The 17,222-nt window shown below is 33.8% G+C and overlaps 3 protein-coding genes across 3 annotated transcripts; 2 read left to right on the top strand and 1 right to left on the bottom strand.

Moving 5' to 3' along the window:
- The first annotated feature begins 383 nt into the window (after positions 1 to 383).
- Positions 384 to 9,923, top strand: LOC143571845 (nudix hydrolase 2-like). Its single transcript, XM_077057171.1, has 8 exons — positions 384 to 566; positions 1,485 to 1,550; positions 1,689 to 1,826; positions 2,470 to 2,547; positions 2,619 to 2,669; positions 2,878 to 2,912; positions 3,616 to 3,718; positions 9,601 to 9,923. Exons 1-8 carry the CDS (start codon positions 384 to 386, stop codon positions 9,787 to 9,789), a joined length of 843 nt encoding a protein of 280 aa, XP_076913286.1. The 3' UTR covers positions 9,790 to 9,923.
- On the top strand, positions 6,281 to 8,619 carry LOC143571829 (nudix hydrolase 2-like). The gene is made up of 6 exons (XM_077057152.1): positions 6,281 to 6,497; positions 6,589 to 6,839; positions 7,492 to 7,557; positions 7,638 to 7,775; positions 8,367 to 8,444; positions 8,519 to 8,619. The coding sequence occupies exons 1-6, from the start codon at positions 6,398 to 6,400 to the stop codon at positions 8,588 to 8,590; spliced, it is 705 nt and encodes a 234-aa protein (XP_076913267.1). The 5' UTR covers positions 6,281 to 6,397; the 3' UTR covers positions 8,591 to 8,619.
- A 4,118-nt stretch (positions 9,924 to 14,041) lies between the features above and the next one.
- On the bottom strand, positions 14,042 to 16,831 carry LOC143571818 (acyl carrier protein 3, mitochondrial-like). The gene is made up of 3 exons (XM_077057143.1): positions 16,800 to 16,831; positions 15,695 to 15,898; positions 14,042 to 14,816 (listed from the first exon to the last, which is right to left on the bottom strand). Exons 2-3 carry the CDS (start codon positions 15,827 to 15,829, stop codon positions 14,634 to 14,636), a joined length of 318 nt encoding a protein of 105 aa, XP_076913258.1. The 5' UTR covers positions 15,830 to 15,898; positions 16,800 to 16,831; the 3' UTR covers positions 14,042 to 14,633.
- Positions 16,832 to 17,222: the final 391 nt, after the last annotated feature.

Below are 17,222 nucleotides of genomic sequence, written 5' to 3' on the forward strand. Positions count from 1 at the left end.
CATGAATTTTGACAACAATGCGTTTAACTAGATTTCATAACTCCTTATTAATTTCCAACACCTTCAGTCTCGGGTCTCTATATAAGCTTCGCCCATGTATACATACATACACATGTTCTTCGCTCTCTCTGCAAGAACACCCAGATTATATTAAAACATAGCGAGAAGTAGAATGATTATCTCCAGTCCATCACCAGCTCCATGTTTCCCCACGGCCCCTAGTCGACGTTCCTTCTTACGTCTCCGGCCAAACTTGTTCCATGGAAAAGGTCAACTTTTTTACTTTGCTTGTTACACTTTAATTTGGATTCTTTTATGATTCTTTTAATTTGTTTCCAGACGGATACAACCGCACATATGGGATGCGTTTGAGTGTACGATCCATGCCAGCTTCTGTGAGTTCTTCTTCTCCATCACCAGATAAACTGGTGCAAACAGTAGATAGCATATTAATGGGTAAAGATGATGAACATGGAGGTGTGATTGTGGAAATGCCTACAGAGCCCATTGACCCGATTACGTTTGTGTCTTTACTCAAAGCATCAATGTTGCATTGGAAGCAAAAGGTCATTCTTACTTAAAAAAAATATTAGTTTGATTTTATAAATTATTATATATATATTAAAAGGTGGATTCTTTTCCCCTCACACAGTTACTATTTAATTTACTATTCATTTACTTTTTCTTTTATTAAGCTCACTACTTTCTACATGTGTTGTGTTTTAAATTTTTATTACTTAACTTTTTTACTTTATTATTTGTAATTATATATGTTTTAACTATTAAAAATATAGTATAGATCTGTACCCCCCTATATTTTGCTTTTTATTTCAACTATTTATAATATTTAACAAACTATATATCTAAACCTTAAATTTGGACAAATGTCAGATTTACATGTTTTATTTATTGGTTAAAAATTTTCTTAAACTTTGCTTTCGTATTTCTTATGGTTGGTCTTTAAAATGGCCGAAACTTTTCACGATTTAAAATTATCTCATCGTCACATGTTTTTATATCCGCGTTTAGACGTTTGAGACCACACCTTTAAAATATGATTTTTTTTGGCTTACTAATTCATGTTTACCCATTTGTGGTGATATCGTCGATACTAACCGAATTTGCGTTGGTTCGCAACTGTAACATACTCATTTTTTATTCCACATGATAATATGTCGTATTTTGACATTGACAGGTTTATTTTTTTTAGTTTCGATGTCGTAAGCCGATATATGTTGATTTCGCATCGACTCACAAGAAGTTCATGGTTTAACATTTTTACGTATGTAATTTTTGTTGTTTGGTTTATGGCTCCGCGGCGAAGCGCGGGGTCCTATATCCTAGTTAGTATTGAAATGGGTTCGGACTAAAATGAATTTTGGTTGAAATGAATTATTAAAAAAAGTATTATAATAGTTACGTACGTGCGCTATGTTTTTAGTTGAAATAACAATTTCTTGAACATAAGCTTTCCATGTTTTTAGGGCATACGGGGTGTTTGGATCAAATTGCCAGTCGAGCTTGCGAATCTAATCGAGCCTATGATTCAAGTAAGGTTATTACTTTTCTTGTTACATCTATCTATATATAGGTGCTTTCTTTTTTAGTAGATAATTATTTGAGTCTTACTTTAACGGCGGCTAAAGGGTGCAATTAAACCTCATTTTTTTCTCTATTGTTGTTTGTAGGAAGGCTTTTATTATCATCATGCTGAACCAAAAGACTTGATGCTTGTACATTGGATTCCAGAAACAATAAATACTTTGCCACCGAATGCAAGTCATCGAGTAAGTATCGGTGCTTTTGTGATGAACGAAAACGGAGAGGTATTTGCTTGCACTTGATCAATATCCCGATAATTTATTATTTTATATTTTATAAGATATATGTGGTGGACTCTTATGTCAACCAAGTTTAATAAAATGACTCAACTAAACACGGATATGACTTTTGATCCATCTAGAGTTACATGCCCGTAAAATATAGACAACACAGAATAGCTAGACGGGTGTTGTTAGTTGTCACAAACGACCTAGGAGGTTTTCTTGTCTCTCGAACTCAAATATCCTCTTTATGACTTTGACAGTTGTTCCCCAGATTTTATGATTTCAGTTGATTTGATTTCTATTAAAAACACGTGAACCGTGGGATGCATTTCTCGTGTAATTTAGGCAGCCGGTTTAAGAATTATAAAACGATATTTGAGATAAGATACAATTGAAATTGTGTATTTAGGTTACTAACTAATAATTTAATGTATTTGAAGTCAAATGTCTCGTATACTTATTATATCTATTTAATATACTTAATTAATTTATAATGTTTAATTACTATAAATACAAGTGGGTGAAATAATAGAAGCGGAAAAAAATATCTTAGGCTCACAGAATTGCGATACGTGGGCGTGACGCAACCAGTCACTTAATTATATATTAGGTAAAGATTTTGCTAGTTTTGTTGTGCTTTTAGGTTTTGGTTGTGCAAGAAAAGAATGGAAAGTTCCAAGGAACTGGCTTATGGAAGTTTCCTACCGGAGTAGTTGATGAGGTATGTTTCTGCTGGTATATTCGTCATCGCAAACACTAAAATACTTCGATATGAAAGGAACTATTGAACAGGGTGAAGATATATGTGATGCGGCAGTTAGAGAGGTGAAAGAAGAGACTGGAGTAAGTCGCAATTAATCACTTCATCTCTTTTCGTTGATTGGATCTATAGGTGTAGTTTCGACCCATTTAGTTATGAATAGTGACTCTTGTATTTTCCAATACAATTACATGAATAATAAAGAGTTTTCCAACCTTAGAATTACTTATAAAGTTCATGTGTTTGAAGTTTGAACTTGTGGTAACTAACTGGACTTTTTTGATGCTTCAGATAGACACCAAGTTCGTGGAAGTATTAGCATTCAGGTAAGCATATGAGTATATGACAACAGCCAATTTGGAAATAACCAGACTTTCCTAGGAGTAGCAATTCTTGCTAAACATGAGTCAAACACAAAATGAAGAATATCAGTTTTTGGGTTGTCATTTCTAAGTTCTAACCTATTTAGTAAACAGATCTTATCCGGTTGGCCGGTTTAACCCTAACAGCTTAGCCCATTTAACTTATTATTACAACCCTACAGCCTGTTTAACATGTTTACATTTTGGCTGCATCATGACAACTTGTTGTACTTTTTTAGATAACCCGGTTAAAACACTTTATGATCACACATTTTAAGTGAACCAGTGTCAGGGTTGATGTCCTTAAGACAAATAAATATTACGGGTCGTGATGGAGCTCAACAATTCAACCCATCAACCTGACATAGTGTCACATGATGTTCAATGGGGCTGGTTGGGTATCGGGTATACCTATTAGTTTGTTAAACACTGTCATTTTATATAATTTTATTACCCAATAAAATTTAAAATATAAAAACAAAAAATTAGTGAATTATTCTATTGCTTAAGGGACAAAGAAAATGAAATGTTTACGGGTATGGTATGGTTCGAGTAATGTATATATGCATGTTCAATACCCGCAATTTTTTTAAACTAGTCACATACCTGAATACCCGTTCCAAAAAGTCAACAATGATCAAAGCATTTGCCCTTTATTTTGTAAAAGCCATAAATCATTCTTTGAAAAGTCAGACTTATTCTTCATTTGCATGTTGCAAACTTTATCCTCCAACATTCAGAAGCCAAAAGGAGAAATAGAGGCAGCCCAGGTTAGCTTCTATGCTAATAACTCATAATGAATGAAACCGTCTTTAATTTTGTTAAACCGTTGTATAGTGGATGGCATTCAAGGATTTTGCTGCTCTACAATTTCCTCAAGAGCATGATCTTCTTATGTATATGGTGAAGATATGCACAGCAATAAGAAACGGGAAGTATACTGGTTTCTTTCCCGTTACTACTTTCGTACGTTTCCTTAATCAAAGAAGCAACCTTTACTTTTAACACCAAAGATGTTAATCCTTAGTTAATATCTCCATCTTCTTTGTAATCGACGCATAGCTTCATATTGTACGCCGTAAGGTTATCGTTGTAGATCGGTCAGTTTGTTCAATAATGTGCATCAGTGCATGTTATGGCCAAGAAAATGTATGTTAGTTTCTGTACATATCAATAAATGCTTACATTAAATATTGTACTCTTGTTTGTAATTTTGTATCGACACACTTATGTAACGTCTAATTATTGAGAAAATAAGTACAGAATTTTAAGGTGGCTAATCATGTAAATCATACAAATTTGCTCAATATATAAACTAACACCAAAAAGTCTTTTGTATTTTGTTATTCATGTGATTTGAGTGGAACCATTAGGAAACCTAGCTAATCCTTAAGCATGGAAAAAACAAATAAATAAATAAATAAAGACCCTCAAACCCGATGAGAATACTTGAAACAACGGTACAAGAAATGAGACGGGTAACCGATATGGGTACCGAATTGACAAAAAGAAAAATTACTACGAATATGGTATTCTGGAACCATGTATAAGTTTACCCGAACCATATACACAATTTTTTTGTTTTAAATTTTATTTTATTTTAACCATGTTTTTTTCCCATCAAATTACTTTTGATAGTATTATGAAATCATATGATTCTTTACTTGTTTTCATAAAATGATTGATTTGTTTATTTCCGGCTATTACATGAAGTGTTAAATTTTTTTGAACGACGCATGAAGTGTTAAATTAAATGTTTTATGACATGTCTTACTCTTAAATGTCATGTGGTTTTTTGTTTCATCATACGTGTATCGGATTCTTTTATACAATCTGTAGAGATAGGTATTAAACCCACCTCTAAACAAGTTATATACTATCCCGCCGGTTGGAAGGGCCAAGCGCCATGCGGATACCATGGCGCCAAAACGATGAAAATACATATGACCTTATATGATAAACATTCACTAACACCTCGGGAATGGTAGCGCCAAAGATCTCCACAAGCATGAGACAAAAAGGAAGGATATTCATTGTGAATGACGCTCAACTAATAAGGGATAAACAACACATAGACGATAGTACTACCTAGTACGACATGTCAACGTCAAATGACCACGATGCCCACCAACTCCCTAGAACACACGTGCAGGGAATATAATTGGTGGGGAATCTGACAAGGCAGTTGACCACACACACTCTCTCTCATCCAATGGCTATAAATACCAAGGTATCTTCAAATGGTAAATGATCCTAAATTGAATACTCTCACTCTATATACTTATCGCTAGCCATATACTGATACTCACGCCGGAGGGTGGTTACGAGAGAATCCCCCCCCCCCCATATTCCTCGTAACAAGCTCACGGTGTTCTGTTTTGTAAGTGACATTCATCTGCGCCAAGAAGGAAATCCAACCCATCGTGGGAAATACTTAATCATCACCCTTGGACTAAGCAATTAGACTTAAGAGGGAATTTCGTGTTTCTTCACAATCATATGAAATCTAAATTTCTACAGCTATAGAAAGTGGCTATCTTGTTGTTGGCTTCTAAAAATGTTTAAAAATTAAAAATACATTTTTTCCTATGGGCCTTTTTTTTTCTTTTATTTGCATATGAATTTTTGGTGAACTACTGGACTTCAGCATCATGAACTTATTCTTCTTATAAATCAATGTCCAACCGTCACACCTTAAATCTTGGTTTCCTCTTAGCGGTGAATTCTCTAGCTACCGCTGGTTCTCCAACTCCATTGCTCGCCTATTTAAATCGGTTCGGTTACAAGGGTTAAACCATAACCAAGAATGTCGGTTAACCATTGGTTATGTGTCGATTTCAGTTTAATGCGTAATTTATTAAACTTTGAAGATAAATGAGATGATGAATGCAAATTGAGGCTAAACTTATAATGCTTTTTATTTTTAATTAAGAATTTTGTTAAATTTTAAACTCTATTTAACAACTTTATATTCGTATAGTTTCACGTAACACGTGTCTGTTTTTGTATTTTTTAATTCAATATATATGTGGTAATTTAATACGTTCTCATACAAGTTTAAAATATGCATTTTTTTTGCAATGTCTACACAGTTCACAAAAAAAACCCGAAAATAACTGAACCGGAATCGAAAAAACCGAAAAACTAGAAAACCGAAAACTAAACGGTTTTTATATTCAAATAACCGATTACTTCGGTTTGGGTTTGGGTTTCGCCTAATAACTGAACCGAGCTCGGCCCTAAGTTATGATGTGTAAAAAATAAAAACAGAGTGGTAAAAAAATGGAAATAGAAGTATACAATTTAGGAAAAAAAAAGCATAACCATAAAAGGTTCAATACAGTTTCTGTTAACAGGAACACGTTAACCGTAACCAATGAGTCCGTTAAATCATATTGTTTGTAAAGTAAAACCCCCAATTATAATACTGAGACAGTCTCACAAATACAATGATCATCCGATTTCTCCACAGACCAATACAAATACCATCATCATCAATTCTATGTTTCATCACCACCAAACTCCGTCTCAGACCAAATTTGTACTCCGGTGAAGCTCAATTTCACAAACCCACTTCACTTCTTAAAATCCAATCATTACCCACTTTTAATTTCTGGGTTTTTGTTTAATTTGTGTTCAGGCACCAAATTTGGGACACTCAGTTTGAATGTTCGGTCCATGTCGGCTTCCGCGGGTTCATCGTCTCGATCACCCGTGTTGTTTTCAAATAAACAGGTGCAGCAGAGAGTAGATAGTAGTGGTGTATTGTTATTAAGTGGTAAAGAGGATGAACATGGAGGTGTCATTGTGGAAATGTCAACCGAGGAGCCCGTTGACCCGCTTGTGTTTGGTTCTTTGCTCAAAGCTTCAATGCTGCATTGGAAACAACAGGCTGGTCATTCTTGCTTTCTTTTGTTTTGATGATTTTTTAGCAATGTTGATTAATTGAGTTGGTTATTGTATGAAATATATGAAATGAGTAGACTTGTAACACGGCCCATTTAACTAAATGTATCGTTTAGCTGAACACGGATATGATCATGTTTAATAAACATGTTACACGACACGAGCTGTTTAACACCATTAAATATGACATTTAGGTTTTTTAGGATATAACTATATAATTTATAAAAAATTAATGTGTTCTATCATTAAAAAAATGTGTATAGTTAGATGGTTTTTAATTTTTATTGTATCATAAATGGGTTAGGCGGTTTAATCATGTCATAGACGTGTCAACATGTTTATGACACGGGCATGTTTAAGTCTAACCCAAACCTGCTTAGCTTCCTGTCGTGTTAACGGGTCTTGTCAGAAATTGCCAGCCCCTATTTGTGAATCTTGTTAACTTTGGCACTAAACCATAATTATTTTCTCATGACTAAGTTCTTTCATGACCGGAGTTATAGCTAGTAAAGTCCTATATTGATCAAGGATATGTGTTCAAGTTTGGTTAATTATGCATCAACCTAGATAATTCTTTTTATTACCATTTTTTCTGTTGAAATAACATATCTTGAACATAAGGTTAATATGTGTCTAGGGTAAAAGGGGTATTTGGATCAAATTGCCAATCGAGCTTGTGAATCTCATCGAGCCTACGGTCCAAGTAAGTCTTTTTTTATTACATCTACAGATGCGATTTTTTTAATACATTTATAATTTATCTCAAATTTTCTTTGATTGCAGGAAGGCTTTTATTATCACCACGCGGAACCAAAACACTTGATGCTTGTGCATTGGATTCCCGAAACAATAAATACTTTACCCGCAAATGCAAGTCACCGGGTCGGTATTGGTGCTTTTGTGATGAACGAAAACGGAGAGGTACTTGACCAATATTTATATATTTAATAATTTTATATTTTTTTATGATGTATAGCAGACTCATATTGAACTGCATATTGCATAAGAAGCAATAGAACGTGACCCACTTTAAACTGACATAAGATTTTATCAGTCTGGAGTTGCGGGGCTTATAAAATATGGACAAAAACAGTGTAACGGGCTGGACATTGTGACAAACGTTCATAGATGGTTTGCCCAACTTTCCAACCCAAATTTACACATCCGGATCCCTGATATTGACTTTTAACAGTTTCCCCAATTTTTGTGATTTTACTTGAATTTATTTTGTTTGCAAAACGAGTGAATCATGGATTTTTTAAGCGAGTCGCGAGCTTTTTGAACAGCTCTAATCACTTGTGCCAAACCTAAATTTCCCCTATAAAAAGGGTTGATGCAATAGTTGTTCTTATTGAGTAATTCATCAATTTTTCTCTTAATAGAGAGTTTTTTTTTAATATATATTTTGTGCTCCCTCAGTCCCGCTCTGTGACTCTGTCAGCATGTGAACTTGAACGTATAATTATTTTTGTATATATTCTATATTTGCTAACTTCTTTGTGGTTTTATAAGGTTTTGGTAGTGCAAGAGAAGAGTGGAAGGTTCCAAGGGACGGGCATATGGAAGTTTCCTACGGGAGTAGTTGATGAGGTATGTCTATTTTGGTAATTTACTCATCACATACACAAAAATATTTTGATATTATGAAAGGAATGTTTTTACAGGGTGAAGATATTTGCGATGCAGCAGTTAGAGAGGTGAAAGAAGAGACTGGGGTAAGTTGCAGTTACTTTTAAGCTATTTTTGTTGATTGGATGTATGGGTGTCATATTTGACCTGTTACTTATGAATGATGAATTTGGGTTATGTGATGATTAACTGGATGTTTTTTATGGTTCAGATCGACACCAAGTTCATGGAAGTATTAGCGTTCAGGTAAGGAAATGATTGCAACTAATTTGGAAATCATTACATTTGTACCGAAACATGACACCGACACGAAAGTATTAGATTTTGGGTTGCCATTGCCATTTCTAACCCGTTTAATAAATGGGTTTTTTCTGGTTGACCCGCCAATCTCTTTAACACATTTACAACTAGGTTTTGGGTTGTCATGTCTAACCTATTTTAACGGGTCATGTGGTTGACCTGTATAATTATACAGGCCGTGTGCGGGTTGATCTATTTAATCCATTTAACTAAAGAAATTGACCAGCCTGTTTAATTAATCAGGTTGACTCGCTAACCCGTTTAACTCATTTCAATAACCCATTACCCATCAACCCAATCAACATGTTTGCAACTTGATTATCATTTATCAGCCACTAACCCGTTTGACACGTTTTGATGAATCTGTTAAACAGATCATGTTGGTCAGACAATTTCAAGCATGTGCGAGTCAAGATTGATGTTTTTTTCACGAATGAAAATGCGGGTCGTGTTCAGATTGAACAATTCAACCCACCAACCCGAAACCCATCTCGGTTGCCCATTTGACGTTTTTTTTTATATAAAAGGCTTAAACAGATCTGTGTATGTTTTACACAATTTTAAGTGTATCGCGTTAGGGTTTATCTATTTTTTGACACGAATAAATACACTGCTCGTGTTTTGCAGACAAAGCCATAAGTCATTTTTCGAAAAGTCAGATTTATTCCTCATGTGCATGTTGCAACCTTTATCCTTCAACATCCAGATGCAAGAAAGAGAGATAGAGGCAGCCCAGGTTAGTTTTATATATAGCTAAGAACTCATGATCAATGAAACCGTCTTTATTTTATTAAACGTTTGGTTATTTTATGCATAGTGGATGGCGTTTGAGGATTATGCAGCTCAACCATTTGTTCAAAATCACGATCTTCTTAAGCAATTGGCGAAAATATGCATGTTAAAACGAGATGGAAAGTATGCTGGTTTCTCTCCTGTGCCTACACTCACAAGTTTCCAAAATAAACCAAGCAACCTGTACTTAAACACTAAGGATATTAATCCTTAGTTAACATTTGTGTCTTCTTCGTAATCTAGCATATCTCGAGGCACAAGTCATTGTTTGTTAAAAGTTGCATTATGGTTTTCACCCCATAGTGAAATGTAGAGTGTTCATAAACCCTTGAAACTGAACCGTGTAAAATGAATATGCCATTTAACTTTAATTATTATTTTATAAATATTTAGAATGTGTGGTTATGTATATGTTTTATATTCTATGTTAGCGTATACTGGTGTCTCTCATCATCAAGTTTTCTAAATAAACAAAGCAACCTATACTTCAACTACAAATGCCTTAATTCTTAGTTGACATTTGGGTCTTCTTTGTAATCAACACAAAGCTTGATACTCCGGTTAATCTTCTCGAGACGTGTGAGTCATCGTTTGTAAAAATAGTGCCATTGTATTCATCCGGATGTGAAATGTAGAAGTGTTCATAAACCAATGAAACTGATGACTTTGTAAAAGGAATTCATATTTAACCTTTATTATTATTATTATTATTATTATTATTATTATTCATGACCCATTCTTTATTAAAAAGTTTTAGTACAAAAACAATTCAAACTGTTAAGACCGAGTTGTCAAACCATCAAAGGGCTGTCTTGCTAACCCAACCAGACCGGTTTATTGTCATTTCTTGAAACCGTAGTTAGTGTTTTGGTCCATAATTGACAAGCGAAACCAGACCATGAACATAAGTGACACATGGATTAAAATTGATTAGAGACAGAGTAAGATTTTGGGACACATGGGTTAAAATTGATAAGCAAGATAAAAAGATGGTTAGAGTAGGCTTGACCATGAGTGTGTGTTGGTTAGCTACCAAACTAACAGCCTCTCTTTCTTTTGTGGTTATCTCCCTCTCCATGTATGCTTACAAAATTTCTACATTTACCTACCACTCATGTTAAGAAGTTAACAAAGAAAAAAAAAAGGCTAAAATACCCTTCCCACATTCATGTGACCAACATGTGCCCACATTGTTTAGAACTAGGGTGGCTTATGGTCCACTTCAGTTGGAATGAGGTGGTTTAACAGTTAAGTCAACGGTTTACTTTTAAGAAACATACAAAAGTTAAGTTGAGATTAAATCAACAAATAAGTGAATAATAATATTACAATTAACATTGTCACAGTCTCATCTTTATATTCTTCATTTGTAAACCAATTAAATAACATATAACATAATACAAGGATATTTCTTTTTTAATTTATACTTATGAGTAAAAATAAAGGAACATCAAAGAATCACAAGCTTTTTGATTCTCATTAAAAAATGACAACCCAACTCTCACTCCTTATTTCTCTCTCTCTCTCTCTCTCTCTCTCTCTCTCTCTCTCTCTCAATATGAGTATATATAAAATTGTGTATGTATGTGAGTACATAGAGATGTTCATTAAAGAAGACAATTTATTGCAAGTAAAGAAAGAACAAATTTGAATCATTTTACTTCCTTTTTTTTACCAACTGTTCTTTTTTAAGAAACTTTTACTTTTAACACACAAAGGTCTATTTTGTATTAAAAAGAAAAAAAACACCATTAAACTAATTTATTTATATGCTTTTTTCACCTTTAAACGTTTGTGCAAGCATGTGTATGAAATATACATACACATGATACAGATAACCTACACATTTGTAAGTTTTACAAATAAATGAATTTTGTTTATAACTTTATATATTAGTTAACACTGTAAAAAGTGATGAATAAACACTGCATTTCAACCATTTTCTTGTATTTTTTTTAAAAAAAGTGAAAAAATGATTGATATAATCTTGTAATTTACCTTCTTGTAATAAATTGTCTACCGCGTAGTACCACCCATCTAGACAATACACACACATGGGAAAAATCTACACGTAACTCTAAATATTACGAGAAATGTAATACAAAATTTATTTTTTCAGTTTTAAAGAATTTCAAATTATAAGAGATTAATAGGAATACGTACAATGCTCATTCGTATCTTTTGAAATAAACAAAAATAAAAACAAATTTCTTTCATACATATAACACACAAATAAATTTAAGTCATGTGACATGTAAATGATTAAAATTTTTTTTAAACATTTTAAAAATACAAACCATTGATAAAATAAATAAATAAACGATGTATTGCACTTATTTAGTGTTTCTTTATCTGAGTCATTTGTAGTTAGATGGTATTTGTCTTGAGGGGTATTACCTATCCAAATAAGGTGCAAGGCACCGGTCAAAGCTTAAAGTAGGTACACAACCACAAGAATGTTGACAAAAAATATAATTTATTTATAATATATAACTCTATAAACATAACTTTAATTAACCCCATGCACAAGCATAGGATTAAAGGCATATATATATAAATAAATCCTTCAAGGCAGTCAGGTAGCTTTTCATTGTCTTACCCATTGCGTTGCTCCTAAGTTCTTTCCTAATATCCACAAACGCAAAACATGACAATCAGTTTTCAAGAAAACACTAATAACATGAGACTCCTGTTCTTCATCTTCTTTGGTTTTCTCGGGGCTCATAAAACGCTCGCTAGATATGTGGTTGAAAACCCGTTGGTTGAGCCCTCTAGCAGTGATGAGTTGAGTAGGGTGGCGGGATATGGTGATGAGAAGCTCTCAACGGTTGTGGTTAGCGGCTCGGTTCTATGTGATGTTTGTATGGATAAAAATGATCTTCAATCCCTTCCCATCCCGGGTATGTTGTTTAACTAGTAGAGTTTGCAGTTTTGATCCATTTACTTATGAACGGGTGTAATATGTTTTTTTAGTATCTTTATTAGATTCATTTACTAAGTTTGATACATTAACAAGCAAACTTATTATGTGGATGTTGAAACGACCATTTTCAGCAACACCCGTCAACCAATTCGAAAAAAATAATTGGTTTTTGAATAAATTCAAATAATTTATAAGAATATATTAAATAGTGTAACCCAAATATTTTAGCCTAAATGTACAATAATCAATTAGTCATTAATTAGCAAAAAGTTCTAGGTCCAAATCCATCATTCGGAGCTATTGTATTTTTAGTCTAAAAGTTTTAAGCCCAAATGGTAAAACTGAAACATAGCGGTTTTCACGAACTCGGTTTAATATGAGCCCGAAGCTAACCCAAACCGACCATTGCACACTCCTAAGTCCTAACCTAGTACAGTTTGGCCAAAGCCACCTATTTTACCACCTCTAGTAATGAGTCATTATCAAAACCGAACTCTTTTATACACTAACAAATCATCTATATTGGAATATCAGGAGCATCAATCGCGGTTTCTGTTGGAATACCGTATGCCCGAGACACATAATTAGGTTAATGTGGCTAGTCGTGTTTGATCCAAGTCGGGTCATACCCAATAACGAGTTAGACACACACCAATTATGTATTTGTTGAGATATGATCTATAAAACAAATACAGAACACGACACATTCAGAAATCGGGTTTCTGAATAATTACTTGAAAGTGTTAAATAAATTAATTGGTTAATTTATTTATTCAAATAATTATTATTGGAATGATTATTTAAACATGTGTTCTTTTATAAAATGGTTTATAAAAGAAGGGGTGTTTATATATTTTATAAGGTATAAAATATATATATCATTTAAAACATGAGTCACATACACTCCATACACTTGGTCAAAGTTGGTAAAGAGTTGATGTAGGTTGAGTAAGACTTACTTGACCAAGACCTAACCAAGGATTTGATTGAGATATGATCTCATTTTAAATAGCATCAACATACTTTCAAGTAAGAAGAGAGATATACAATACCTTTTCTCTCTTGCTTTTGGTTCGGCCGAAGACAAGAAAAGAAGAGGTTCGGGTCTCGTTTTTTTCTCGTGTTCAAGCTCCCTAACATAGCTCGGTGTGTGTTGGAGGCTCGGGGTATCTTCCGTTTGAGGATCTTCCCTTTGAAAGTCTAGCATCAACATCATCATCTTCTTCAACCATCAACTACATCTCTTAAAGGTTTAAGAATGTAAGTTTTACAATCTTTGATAGTTTAGTTTTTTTTCCCGTATTATTTGATCTTTTGTCTCGGGTTTCTAATCTTAAGATTAATGGTAATCTTGAAACAAGAATAAAGGGTTATTCATAGATTAACATATCATATAAACTTGTAATATATATATATATATATATATATATATATATATATATGGATACATATGTTTAAGTTTGTGATTATCACGCTTCCGCCTTAATTAATGACTAGTTAAATGGTTAACTAAGTTTAAAATTTCCATAGAAACCCAACAGTTTCGTGTGTCACCAAGAAGAAAACAAGTAAATCCGATTGGATAACAGGCACAACCGATGAATATGGTGACTTCCTAATCGATCTTCCTTCTCATCTACATGCAATTCCCGCTATGGAAAACAAATGCTGCACGAGAATAATCAATTTACCAAAAGACTCGCCTTGCTACCAAGCTTTCACGGGCCGACACGAAAAAATAACACTGTTGTCAACAGATAATGGATTTCGTGCATACACCGCTCATGAGTTTCATTTGAAACCTAAATATTCACAACCATGCATGAATAAAGAAGAAACACTCTAAACATTGTACATCATCTTAATGTAATGGCCATGTTTTCGTATGCTCATTCGAGAAGGCGCTACAGTCATAACAATGAGTTATGGGGCTTGATCATTTTCATATGCTTCTTTTTTTAATGTTTTTTTTGTATGTACATATTATAAAGTTGAGCATATAATGAAACACGTTATATGTATTCGATAAAAAGATACGATCTTTGTACATAGAAACATCATCTCGCAACGTTTTAAACCGTATAACCAGAAGGAATATGAATTGAAATGTGATTTTAAGTCAAGAAAATAATTCATCAAAAATGTTCAGATTTAGGGGCTGACTGGACATACTTTGCCACGTCAGCACAGCATTTGAGTTTATCTGCCTGCTCATCTGGGATTTCAATGGAGAATTCTAGCTCAAACGCCATCACGAGCTCCACCCGGTCCAAACTATCAAGGCTCAAATCTTTCTGAAAGTCGGCTGATTCAGTAACCTGTTTAAGGTTATATAAAAGTTTAATATAGGTAATTTAAGAAATTATCATGTACACACGATAATTTCTTAAACAAAGAAGATGACCAAAAACAAAAATCAGACCAAAGTTGGCCAACTTTGGTCTGATTTCTGTTTTGGGTAATAATCTTTGTTTTGACTCGTAAAAAGTAGTAAACTTTAAAAACATTTGGTAAAGCCCAAAAATACTGTCGTGGGAGTTGACTTTTCAGTAAGTTTGACCATGCTGCAAATTACCTAAAATAAAAATTCTGAAATGAGCGAAGCCACTCGCAAGCTACTCGAGACCAGCTTGCTAAAAGCTTGAATCAAGCCGAGTTTAAACGGGCTCAAGTCTAAAAATAACCATGTTTTTTATTAACGAAGCCCAAGCGGGAGCTTCACTTGTCCAGCTCGAGCTGGCCCACAAGACTAATATTACATGATTTTAATTTAATGTATTATATAGATATATATTAATAAATTATTATTTATATATATATAAAATTATGAAAATACAACTAAATAGTATATATATAAAATAACTGTAAACATATGTAAATTAACTAAGAAATAATAAACGAGCCCAGCTTGAGCTTTAATAACTACTAGCAAGCCGAGCTCGAGCTCACGTAAGTTAAACAAGCCAAAGCTTAAGCCTAGACAGGCCCGGGCTCTGCTCGGCTCGTTACACCTCTACTCAAAACAAAAAAAAAACAGACCAAAATATATCTTACGAACATGCCAAACCTCACATTTTGCCAAAAAAAATTCCTCCAACTATAACTCTTTGAAAATACGGAGTACGAAAACAGCAAACTTGAAAGTTGAAACACAATCATACAGCATTAACAGGTAAAATGTCATTAGCATAGGTACCTTAGTGGCATCAATCTTGTCAAACTTCTTCACGAGTCCAATCACCCGAGCCATTACCTGATCATGATTGGGCCCGGTTGATGTGCAAAGTAGCCGGTGAAGGGTGCGAGTTACAGAAATGTTTTGCGTTAACATAAGCTGTGTTCTAGAAGCCCTAACCCTCAAATGTGTCAACACAGAATCTCTTAAGCATTGCAGATTGATCTGAAATGACAATTGTGGCAAAAATAAATGATGTTAAGATTCAAAGGCAGAATAATCACTAAATCATATCTGTAATTTTACATCTATTTCAGTAATTACTTTTTTGTAATTAGTTTGTTGTTAGGATCTCGGATATGTGAAACACACGCAGAATCAAAATGCAGGAATTAAACGAACACGGGAAACAAGGATTTATGTGGTTCGGTATACTCTCGTGACGAGAAGTTACAAGTACAAGTTATGAATATATAGAAATACACTAGAGTTTCTAGCTTAAGAAACAATAAAACTTAAACGGGTCATAATAATAAGATATATAGAGCCGACCCAAAGACCTCCCATGTAGGTGTGTAAACGAACCGAATGAAGACGAACACTCAATCGTACAAATATTTGTATTCATGTTCGCTCGTTTAAAATATGTACATGTTCGTATTCGTTTATGAACGTGCGCTTATAATCTAGAGAACAGTTCACGAACATAAACAAATATATTATGATTTATGAACAAACGTAAACGAACAAATATAAAACCATCTATTTGTCCATATAATATTTAAGTATTTACTATTAATATGTAAACGAACACAGATAAATGTACAAAACACGTGTTCATGTTCATTAAATAAACGAAATTTCATTATTAAACCCAGTAAACATGTCTTCTAAACTGGGCCCAAGCCTCCACAAACCCAACATTTGTTAATATTCAAATTGCAGATAGATATAAAATCAATTTATAACTTACAGAAGTCTAAATGGTGTGAGGTGAAAGTAGTACTGATTAATTATTTACAGCAAATAAGTGGATATAAGTCATTTCATTAATTAAACTGCAGTGTGTGAAGTTGTTGGATTGAAGATTGATGAATGTAAACTGTTAATAAGAGGCATACGTGACCTTAGTTACTTGTGCGGCGGTGACGGTGACGGTGACGGTGACGGTGACGGTGACGGTGACGGAACCCTGGCGGAGTAATCGGCGGTATGATGTAATAAGGGGCTCCGAGTGCTAATGGGCTGATTGATTGGGCCAACTGATAAAATGCTAACCATGTACGTACGCAAATCAATTCTAAAACCGACCCGACCCGACCCAACCGAAAAACCTGTTATTGGAAACCCGTTTTGTACCCGATATAAACCACATGTTAAGAACCAATATGGTTAAATCGGTTATTTTATTTGGTTATTATCGTTGGAAAAAAAATATCACTTTGTAACAGTTTCAGTCTTTTAAACGATATGCTATCATAAATAGGTATTGGATGTATCGGTTTTATCTCCTTACATTTATAGCTCTCAAAAGACAAATCAGAAGTCT

This window comes from Bidens hawaiensis, unplaced genomic scaffold (assembly GCF_021521415.1).
Source record: "Bidens hawaiensis isolate Kalapana, Puna unplaced genomic scaffold, B.hawaiensis_p1.1 tig00025587_1, whole genome shotgun sequence".
In the NCBI taxonomy this organism is placed as follows: Eukaryota; Viridiplantae; Streptophyta; class Magnoliopsida; order Asterales; family Asteraceae; genus Bidens; species Bidens hawaiensis.

Coding starts and splice junctions, on each gene's coding strand:
- LOC143571818 (XM_077057143.1), bottom strand. CDS start 15,829: ATGTTAACGCAAAACATTTCTGTAACTCGCACCCTTCACCGGCTACTT. Junction 14,817..15,694: donor ACAAGATTGATGCCACTAAG/GTACCTATGCTA, acceptor AACCTTAAACAG/GTTACTGAATCAGCCGACTT.
- LOC143571829 (XM_077057152.1), top strand. CDS start 6,398: ATGATCATCCGATTTCTCCACAGACCAATACAAATACCATCATCATCA. Junction 6,498..6,588: donor CAGACCAAATTTGTACTCCG/GTGAAGCTCAAT, acceptor ATTTGTGTTCAG/GCACCAAATTTGGGACACTC. Junction 6,840..7,491: donor TGCTGCATTGGAAACAACAG/GCTGGTCATTCT, acceptor ATATGTGTCTAG/GGTAAAAGGGGTATTTGGAT.
- LOC143571845 (XM_077057171.1), top strand. CDS start 384: ATGCCAGCTTCTGTGAGTTCTTCTTCTCCATCACCAGATAAACTGGTG. Junction 2,670..2,877: donor AGGTGAAAGAAGAGACTGGA/GTAAGTCGCAAT, acceptor TTGATGCTTCAG/ATAGACACCAAGTTCGTGGA. Junction 2,913..3,615: donor GTGGAAGTATTAGCATTCAG/GTAAGCATATGA, acceptor ATTTTGTAAAAG/CCATAAATCATTCTTTGAAA.